The sequence below is a fragment of the Petromyzon marinus genome, chromosome 39 (genome assembly GCF_048934315.1).
Source record: "Petromyzon marinus isolate PM22_M1 ecotype Great Lakes invasive population chromosome 39, UKy_Petmar_22M1.pri1.0, whole genome shotgun sequence".
In the NCBI taxonomy this organism is placed as follows: domain Eukaryota; kingdom Metazoa; phylum Chordata; class Hyperoartia; order Petromyzontiformes; family Petromyzontidae; genus Petromyzon; species Petromyzon marinus.
In genome coordinates, this window is record NC_133705.1 from 11,001,286 (window position 1) to 11,011,905 (window position 10,620).

Sequence of the window (10,620 nt, forward strand, 5' to 3'; positions counted from 1 at the left end):
CACCTACAAAGACATTTCAACACCTCACACGGGCACCTACAAAGACATTTCAACACCTCACACGGGCACCTACAAAGACACTTCAACACCTCACTCGGGCACCTACAAAGACACTTCAACACCTCACACAGGCACCTACAAAGACATTTCAACTCCTCACACAGGCACCTACAAAGACACTTCTCAACACCTCACACAGGCACCTACAAAGACACCTCATCCCAATCCCGAGTATAATTATAATTATATTTACTAATACAGATAAGTCGTGAGCTTGGCCGCGATTGGCTATAACAAAAAAAACATCGCTCAGTTGATTGGCCGTTGTACTTATACGTAGTGGTAAATGTGAAGCGAGGTTTTTATGAAATCAACGGTCGCTGGGGTCCTTAGCTCATTTGGATTGTGTCAGAGTTGGTATTGGCTATGCATACTAGTTCAATTCAATGCAACAACGCTTGCGATAGCACAACCAAAGTTTGCAACACAGTTACATAGTACGGTTAAGCGCACAGTCACCCACGCACTTTTAACGTGAATTGTTGAACGTGTTTTAATAGTACATTTGCTACTGTACAGCGGACTGTACCGAACTTACACAACAACTAAGTCCTTGCGCCAAGTCTTGTTTAATAATCAATTGTGTTCGATTGTTATCCTCGTCCTCCTGCTAATGTAGTGCTGTCACGAAGCGTTCCTTCTGCCCTCCGAACAATTAAAATCGCACGCAAGTTTTTTTTTTGTACAGGGTGTGCGCATAGGTTTGGCGTTCCTGCCACAGGTTAGGTTTAGGTCCCGAAACGTCTAGCCACGCGCGCGGACACAGGAATCCAATGTTCCACGGAGTTCGCGTTTATTAGCCATCGGTCGTCCCTAACACTGCCGAGTCTCGAGTTGGTGCGGGTTGTTATTTCGCCAAGAAGTCAAGGGAACGTTACCTTTACAACTAAAAAACACTCATCGGCAACCTCACCTATGGCTTTGGAATCGACGAAAGCCGAAGCCGCGACAGGTGAGACTCCTTTGATAAGACAAAGCTTTAACTCCGACGCTCGTAATAATATTGTTATTGTCGTTATAATATCACGTGCCAGCATCGGCGATTCGTGTATCGCCGTGCTGCGAACACCGATAGGGTAGCAGCGTTGCGAGGGAATCGGTGTCCTTAGCCTGGACTAATCCGATGAGCTGCAAAGCTCTTTTCACGCGGAATATCCAGTCGAGGCGAGGTGGGGGTGGTGGGTGGGTCAGCGCGTTAGAACAACGACAACAAACAGCGATGTGGGGTGCAAAGTATAGGAAAGGGTATGCAAGTCACTGCAAATAAATGCATGCAATGGTAATAAAAGGGGTTTTTCCACCTTTTTTTTATGGCAACAAAGCTGAAGCCTTTTTTTAGGAGGATTCATGTCTGCATTAACCACAATACTTGCAGTCAAAACGCAAGGGAAAAAAACACACTGATAATATTTTCATTGTCCTTGAAACTGATTGGTCCACACCAGAGACAGCTTTTCTTTAGAGCCTGATCTCTTTTTGTTTGCGTTTTCACTGCAAGTATTGTGGTTAATGCAGACATGAATCCTTGTAAAAAAAAAAGGTTTAATTCTAGATTTGAAGCTTTCGTGACTGCAAGGATCCATACTCTTTGGTTCTATTCGGTAAAGTCACGTAGGTAAAAAATAAAACAAGAAAAATCACGGCGCTACGAGTCTACGAATCTTAGCAGCGTTCATTGAAGCTCTGTCGTCCCGACAGTTCTGTTCCTTCACCTGAAGAAGGCTACTTGTGTTGTGGCCGAAACGTCGTGATTTTTGTTGTTTTATTTTTTACCTTCGTGACTTTACCGAATAGAACCAAAGAGAAAAAGGTTTAAGTTTTGTTGCCAGAAAAAGGGGAAAAACCCTATTATTATATTTTTGTACTGGCTAAGGACGTCCAATGATGTACATGCAATGGTGTTAAGTACAATAATAGGGATTTTACCCTTTCTGTCAATACTACAGGGGACGTTTAAGATGTTCAAACGCCAAACAGGGACCTTTTGCAAGGAGCATGCTTTTGTTTGCATGCTCACCCCTAGCTATAAATTCCCAGGTAGCGGCATTGTCCTTGTGCTGCTGTTCGCCTTTCGGCGTTGTCCTCTGGTCTAACACTGGTTGCGACGAGGCCCTCAAGAAGGCCGCTGTCTCTGGTGTGGACCAATCAGTTTCCATAGACAATGCCACGTGATCAGAGCACGTTTTTGTTTGCATGTTCACCACAGAGTTGTCAATCAGTGCACAGTGCCAGCTGTGTTCATAGGGATGACAAAACGAACAACTTGTTTTATTTTACCAGCTAAGGCTCACTGAGTTATATATATATGTATTTTTTAATCCTATTCTTATACTTTGATATAGGCAAGAAAGGTGCCAAAGTTGTAATTGCATAAGTGGAACGGCGGGGCAGTGGTTTTGAACCTGGGCCCACCCGAGTTGGATTTCCGATCTAGGTGGCCGTGAGTGGCGAGGAGTGATATCCCAACCGGTCTCTTGCTCTCTCGTCTTCCCCTTTACCCACCAGCGTGGTGAAGTATGGTCAACCCACGCCCCCCCCCCCCCATGTCAACCCATCACCGACATGTCATGGAAAAGACGTTCATTGTTGGATAAGAGAATGGCTGGAATAAGAATAGAATATTTGTTACAAAAAACCCAACTATTAATATTGCAGTGCTAGTGAAGCACTTTCTGATGTGTTCTACAGTTGACAGTAGAACTCCACACGGTCGTCGTATGCGTGCTGTGTAGGGGGTACAGCTGGTGGTGCATCTACCGGTCATCTCAGTCGGTCAACCCATGGCACCTGCTGGGTCTGGCCTGAGACCTCCGGTCAGCGAGCCTTCGACACTTCACGTGGCCTCGAAGTGCACCTAACCTGGCACAGGCGCCGTGGTGACGTCACCATCACTTAGTGGCGAATGGCTTGGTGTTGGTCATGGTCGCGGTGCGTCTCCTGGACCCAGAAGGGCTCCTTCTGCCTCAGTGGCGTGCGACTCGTGTTGTCGATGACAGCGATTATGTCATTGTGTGATGATGATGATAATGATAGCGTGATGTCAACCGTGATGACGTTGGTGTGCCGGTGGGGTGTGACGCTTGTTCATGATGATTTAGATGTTATTGATGTCATGTCGATCGTGATGTTCAAGGTGATGGTAATAACGATGTCATTGCACCATAGAGTGGAGACCTCCGCCTGCCCCAGTGGGGTGCGACTCGTGTTGATATCGTGATGGTATTGATGGTGGTGGTGATGATGATGTTGGTAATGATGGTGATGTTGTGGGTGTCTCAGTTCGCCTGGTGGAGACCCTCCGCCTGCCCCAGTGGGGTGCGACTCGTGTTGATATCGTGATGGTATTGATGGTGGTGGTGATGATGATGTTGGTAATGATGGTGGTAATGATGTTGATGTTGTCCTCAGTTCGTCTGGTGGAGACCTCCGCCTGCCCCAGTGGGGTGCGGCTCGTGAGCCCGTACCACACAAACCGCTCGGGGGACCCCATGGACCTCGTCGCCCTGGCGCAGCAGGTGCAGAAGGTGTGTGCAGCAGCAGCAGTGGTCGAAGCAGGACACAGTAGTAGCAGTTGCAGGATGAGTAGTACAGTAGTAGCAGCAGTCATTGAAGCACAGCAGGAAGGAGTAGCAGCAACAGTAGCAGCAGCAGCAATTGGGTGCCACGGTGGCTATGAGATGTTAACTACCTCGTCTGGTATGCAGGAGGTCGTGGGTTCGATTCCGACCCTGACGCCTGCTGCTGTATATTTGGAGTTTGCTTGTTTCTCTCACCGTGGTCACGTGGATTTTTCTCCGGGTCCTCCGGTTTTTCCCTCCGCATTAAAAAAAAAAACAATTTAGAGCATTTGTCGGTGAGAGGTTTCCACATGGATAAGCCGCTTCGTTGAGCTTTCATTTGTGACCAGGCAGATACTGAAAAAGAGCTCAGCGGGCCTTGCCTAGTAAAATAAAACATTTTGATTTAAAGCTTTCGTGACTGCAGGGATTCATATTCTTGGTTCTTTCGGTAAAGTCACGTAGAAGGGAAACAATAAAATAATAAAAATATAAAACAATAAAATTCTCATGACTTTTCGACTTCAACACAAGCAGTCATCATCAGGTGTGAAAACCACAACAAGAACATTTGAAAAAAGTGGAGGTTTTTTTAAAGTTAACACCACGGAGAGCGATTTGACAGTTTGTTCAGATGGACGAGTCCATCTATGTTCGGAAAAGAGGAGGGGGGAGACGAAAAATAATGGGTACGGTCTGAAAGCCACCGTAAGCGTGATCAATCAATTAAGACCCGAAATGGTTTATCAAATCCTTCCAATGATTGCTAAGCCAGAATCCATATATTGAAATTGAGAGAAATAAAAATATTTGTACCGTTTTGATAGCTGCAGGCTTAGTGCTGCTTGGAAGTGTACTATCAAGTAATACACTGTTTAATGTCATGCCTATGTAGGTTCACATGTTGATTAACTGTGGCTAATCCAGCCGGCAATATGTACTGCATATCCTCAGATTAACATCATGTATGTACTATATGTATGTTGAACTTCTTCCGCACCATATGTAGCCAACCGTGCTAATCGTGAGGTGCGGGGAAGAACAACAAACTAAACACAAAAAGAAACGAGTTTTCAACTTCGATGATTTAAAAGTGCACAGCTCCAGTGGCTTCGAGACTGAGTCCGTGTAGTGGCAGCAATAGTTAAAACAGGAAGAGCACCAACAGCAGTAGCAGCAGCAGGCGTAGCCGCTACTGTCTTCTGGTGTCGGTCCATCATGACTGGGCAATCACTGATGGTCACGTGACCCACGTCGCGGACCCCACCGATTGGTTGAATTGCCCACCTAATTCTTATGGTCTAAACACGTGGGGAGCGGTGGTGCAGCTGTTGGAGTGCGCTGCGCTATGGACCCTGGCGGACCCGACTTCCATTCCCGTTGACGATCAATCACAGCGGCGGCAAATTGGAACTGGTCCTGGGCCTCCCCTAGGTCGACTCGGCACAGTTCTGATGTGTACATATCACGTGTAAACATCAGCAGTGAAGAGACAAAGGCGGGCCGCGTGTGGTGTTGGCCACACCACCACCACCACCACCTCGTGCAACCATGCCGGCCTTTCATAGGTGCCTGCTAACCACGCTTAGCCCCCAACAGCTCTGTTAAGTGCTAAGCGGGGGTATCTTTGTCTTGTTGTCTTGCACAGGCTGACGAGTTCATCCGCGCGAACGCTTGCAACAAGCTGTCGGTGATCGCCGACACCATCCGGTACCTCCAGGAGCAGGCGCGCACGGTGAGACACCATACGGCCTCGTGAGACCTCACAACCAATTATGTTGTTAATAGCACATGCATGCGTGCGTGCATGCGTGCGTGCGTGCGTGATCTGCCACCTGCCAGTCATCTCAGATGCGGCACAGTTGACTACGTACGGGGTGAAGGAAGTTCAACATACGTACATCATCAACACGGTCGTTATCAACAGCAGTAGCATCAACGACATCATCAGTTGCATTTCCAACATCATCATCGTACGTTGCAACACAGTCTACAGCAGCAGCATCGTCATTCTCAAGTCGTTTCATACATTGCCCGAGTCGGTGTTGCTCATCTGTTGGTGGTTTTGCTCATCTGTTGGTGGTGTTGCCCATCTGTTGGTGGTGTTGCTCATCTGTTGGTGGTGTTGCTCATCTGTTGGTGGTGTTGCCCATCTGTTGGTGGTGTTGCTCATCTGTTGGTGGTGTTGCTCATCTGTTGGTGGTGTTGCCCATCTGTTGGTGGTGTTGCTCATCTGTTGGTGGTGTTGCTCATCTGTTGGTGGTGTTGCCCATCTGTTGGTGGTGTTGCCCATCTGTTGGTGGTGTTGCTCATCTGTTGGTGGTGTTGCTCATCTGTTGGTGGTGTTGCCCATCTGTTGGTGGTGTTGCTCATCTGTTGGTGGTGTTGCTCATCTGTTGGTGGTGTTGCCCATCTGTTGGTGGTGTTGCTCATCTGTTGGTGGTGTTGCTCATCTGTTGGTGGTGTTGCCCATCTGTTGGTGGTGTTGCCCATCTGTTGGTGGTGTTGCTCATCTGTTGGTGGTGTTGCCCATCTGTTGGTGGTGTTGCTCATCTGTTGGTGGTGTTGCTCATCTGTTGGTGGTGTTGCCCATCTGTTGGTGGTGTTGCTCATCTGTTGGTGGTGTTGCTCATCTGTTGGTGGTGTTGCTCATCTGTTGGTGGTGTTGCTCATCTGTTGGTGGTGTTGCCCATCTGTTGGTGGTGTTGCCCATCTGTTGGTGGTGTTGCCCATCTGTTGGTGGTGTTGCCTATCTGTTGGTGGTGTTGCTGATCTATTGGCGTTGCTCATCTGTCGGCCGTGTTGGTGGTGTTGCTCATCTGTTGGTGGTGTTGCCCATCTGTTGGTGGTGTTGCCCATCTGTTGGTGGTGTTGCTCATCTGTTGGTGGTGTTGCTCATCTGTTGGTGGTGTTGCTCATCTGTTGGTGGTGTTGCTCATCTGTTGGTGGTGTTGCTGATCTGTTGGCGGTGTTGCTCATCTGTCGGCCGTGTTGGTGGTGTTGCTCATCTATTGGTGGTGTTGCTCGTGTCTTGCCACTCACCTCGATGATCTCCCATCCCGCCAGGTGCTGGAGGAGACGGTGCGCGACGCCGATCTGCACCGCGCCGCCTGCAACGTCGTCAAGAAACCGGGCAACACCTACTTCCTGTACCAGCGTGACAGCGGGCAGCAGTACTTCTCTATCCTCTCCCCTCAGGTCACAACCAATAGTAGCAGCAGCAGCAGGATAACAGCAGCATCATCAGCATCAACATCAGCAGCAGCAGGATCGCCCACTATCGATCCACTCATCTCGTTTATTCCACGCATCGTCACCAGCACCTCTCTTTACATACATCCTGTCCAATCATCACGTTTCATCGCGCCAATGACCTTGTAGTTATTTCACTGTACAGCGCCTTGGTTAAGGCGCTATGTAAATGTATGATAAGATAACATAATCAGCCATATCAAAAGACAGTTACCGCATTGCGCGCTCTCACGTGCGCTTCTGCGGCCGTCTGTATGTGTGCATGTTTTAACTTCTTTCGCACCGCACGTAGCCAACCGTGCTAATCGAAGGTGCGGGGGAAGGACAAAAATCGGAGATGCGGGGGATGGACAAGAATGCCCTTCCGATATTTGGAAGCCACTGGAGCAAGGCACTCTTAAATCATGGAGGTTGAAAACTCATTTCGTTTAGCGTTTAGTTTGGTGTCCTTCCCCGCACCTCCGATTAGCACGATTGGCTACGTACGGTGTGAAAGAAGTTCAGCATACATACTGGACATCATCATAGTTACTATCAACGGCAGTAGCATAACCGACATTATCAGTTGCATTACCAACGTCATCAGAAGCATCGTCGTCCGTCTCAAGTTGTTTCAAGAGCCTTCACCGTTAGGACGTTCAGCCAATTCCATTTTATAAGGGGCATTTACACGTGAGCGGAAGCGAGACTACGTTGTCCACACAGATGGGTTGTAACGAACCCACTTGCTGTACTGCCATCTTCCGCCCACCGCCGGGAGAAAAGTATCGGTAGTGGTGGCCTGGTGGTTCAAAGGTCGGAGCGCTAAGCTGAGACGTCTTTGTTTACAATCTTTATTTAGACTGGAGGAGGAATCGGATGAGCTGTGAAGCTCTTTTGCACAGATCTCCAGTAGAATCCTGAGTTCGATCCCAGGTTACAGCCACCACGCGATTAAACTGGGTTCTCAAGTGTAGGACATTGATGTGGTCTCGGCCGGTGGCCAATGATTGCGCGCAAAAAAAAAATCGCGTAAAAATTTGGTTCTGCGGTTCCATCTTTGCTCAATTCCAGCTCGGGGAATGAACACAAACGGTTTGATTGCCACTGCGACGAAACACTACTCTCGTGTGGCAGAGCAGGCTGGGGTAGTGTCGAGTGCTGCCCCTCTACAGAGATGACGCGAAGGTGGATCTCGGAAGTAGTTCTGTTTGCATCCTGTTTACCGCGAACCGTCCTCTGTGAAGAACGGCCAGGGGGGGTGGTGGTGCGGGGGGGGTGGGTGTCTCGTCGCTCCGCGCCACTCTGAGAGCTCGAACTTCGATTCTTGATCTCAGGGGCGTGACGCCACACGGCAACATTAGGGGGAAACGCATTTGGCGGAGTTATTTTTTTACAATACATTTTTTTTATTTTAACAATGGAATAAAAAAAGTTGGCGTTCTAATTCCGGTATTATTTTTGTTCCACGCCAATGCTTTGTTTTTTATACCGGCGCCATACAGGACTGGGGATCGCGCTGCCCGAACGACTTCCTGGGAGCGTTCAAACTGCAGGCGGACATGTCGTGGACACCGGCCGACGAGGCCGAAGAGAAGGAGGGGAAACTCTCGTCGCTCAGGCAGCTCGTGGCCCACACGATTGCCGAACCCTCGGTTCTCTCACTGGCGACATCGTCGCTTCCGCTGCCACTCAAGTCTCTGCAGTCCCCGGGCGACGAGGACCCGCTCGGGATCTCCTCGGCAGAGTTGCCCAGAGGACCTGGAGGTGTCCCTTGTGTGGGGCTGCCCTTGGAGAAAGGTGCCTGCTTGGACTGAAGCAGGGGTCAGCAACCTGCGCCTTCGGAGCCGCATGCGGCTGTTTGGCTGCCCCCTTTTGCGGCTCTTTGGCTTGCCCCCTTGGCGGGCAGCAATTAAAAATTTTAATCTTAAACGTAATTTAACATTAGATAATTTATTAAATATGGCAGAGTAATGGGCCACCACTATGCAATGTGACCCGTTCCATAGTACTGAACCTCTACTAACATTTGCTGCTTCATTGGGCCTATATGGGAAAAAAGAAGTGTGGACCGAAAGCTTTCCCACACCATGCTAGCCAGCGGGGGGGGGGGGGGGGGAGTGTTTGACCGCCCTGAAGGCTGCTTGTCAGTGTCGCTTGGCGAAGGCGGACCTGGCCTAGGAACGGTTCGGCTATCACTTCGCACCGACATTAGCCACGGCTAATAGACGCAGTGCACTGTCAGCACTGCGCCATCGCTCGCTCCCCCACTGCCAGTGCATGCGGTGTACCGAGATAATGTTGTGCATGTACTTGAAAGAAGTGTTAAACTGTGTGTCGTGCATCATAGTACCTGCAGACAATGCAGCGTCAATAATATGCGGCACATTACACAGGCAATCTTCCTACAATCAAATGACAGTAGATCATAGATTATCCGAGGTGTGATTGTCCGGCCCCTAACATTATTCAGCGGTCCCGGGTCGATCTGGCAAAACTGGAAAAAAATGCTCCCAAGACTGCCACTCGTCCAGCGATCGGCCCCATGTACATGACGAAAAAAGTAGCCATGCTCGATTTCAGTGTCCAATAAAATATACGGTACATTATACACTGCGTACAACAACTTGAGCGATAAAAATGCTGCACCTACGTACATTGCTCATGACGAAAAACTAATAAAAATGGAAGATTCACGCGGTGCGAACTGACGAAAAGTGCTTTGTGTAATTCGGTGTTCGCCGGAGAGGTCAGAAGGCTGCATCGTCGGTGTCGGACTGTTGATCTGCTACGATTCGAGAGCCCCATCACAAACATCAAATAAATACCTTTTGCAAGGAATCAAGTCTGTATTAACCACACGTACTTGTGGTGAACATGCAATCAAGACATGCTTTGATAATGTGTAGTGACGTTAATGGCGTCGCTATGGCTTTTGCGCCAGCTACTGTCACAAGAGTGTAACGCTGCGTCTTGAGCCCCTCTGGCACCAGAGTAGGTATGGCATGGATGCGTGCCCGAGAGGGCATGGTTCTGATGACGGTCAGAGAGAGGGCATGTGAGGACATGACAGTCTGGGTGACCCCGAGAGGGCATGTGACCGGCACAGGGTAGCGAGGGGGCCCAAAGGGTGACTTGAGGGACACGTGATGCTCTGTCGAGAACCTTCTGGTAAGATCCAGAAGGGGGCGTGGCCGAAGGTGGAGCGAGGCCACGCTCGGGAGCATTAAAGGGAAGTACCGAGAGCAATCGCGGCTGTCTGCCTTCTGGAATCAACCCGCCGTGCTGCGTCTCCTTGACCTTCGGTCGTCATGTCCGGAATCGTCGGTCAGGCAGTACGTTACTGACCTGACCCGGTTATGTAGTTGCCAAGTTCAAGTGTGTGTCTCCGTGAAATGCACTACATATATAATATATTATCAGAGCATAATTATAATCCTTTGACTACAATTGGTTGAACATCCAAATGCAGGACAACCTTCCGAAGGGAGTTAATGGGACTCGGTGAGGCTATCCAGGATAAATTACAATTCTTTTCTTGCGCACGATGGCAGGGCTCAGGAGCTTAATGCCAACCAATGTCTAGGATGTCTGTTGCTGCTATCGCTGGCCACGATGAGAGGGCTTCAGGTGAGAGTTCGTGTCATTTTGCTGTTCTTGCATTGGAAGGAGTGCAGACTACACAGCGGTTTACTACGTGGATCCAGGGTGGGCTGTACGACCACACGTGCGGCTTGTGTCTTTAATTGTTCCCCCTTTTGAAGGGTGACGC

The 10,620-nt window shown here is 49.2% G+C and overlaps 1 protein-coding gene across 1 annotated transcript; it reads left to right on the forward strand.

Moving 5' to 3' along the window:
• The first annotated feature begins 371 nt into the window (after positions 1-371).
• C39H1orf50 (chromosome 39 C1orf50 homolog) lies at positions 372-9,555 on the forward strand. The gene is made up of 5 exons (XM_032968287.2): positions 372-1,012; positions 3,469-3,584; positions 5,266-5,352; positions 6,684-6,815; positions 8,354-9,555. The coding sequence occupies exons 1-5, from the start codon at positions 976-978 to the stop codon at positions 8,663-8,665; spliced, it is 684 nt and encodes a 227-aa protein (XP_032824178.1). The 5' UTR covers positions 372-975; the 3' UTR covers positions 8,666-9,555.
• Positions 9,556-10,620: the final 1,065 nt, after the last annotated feature.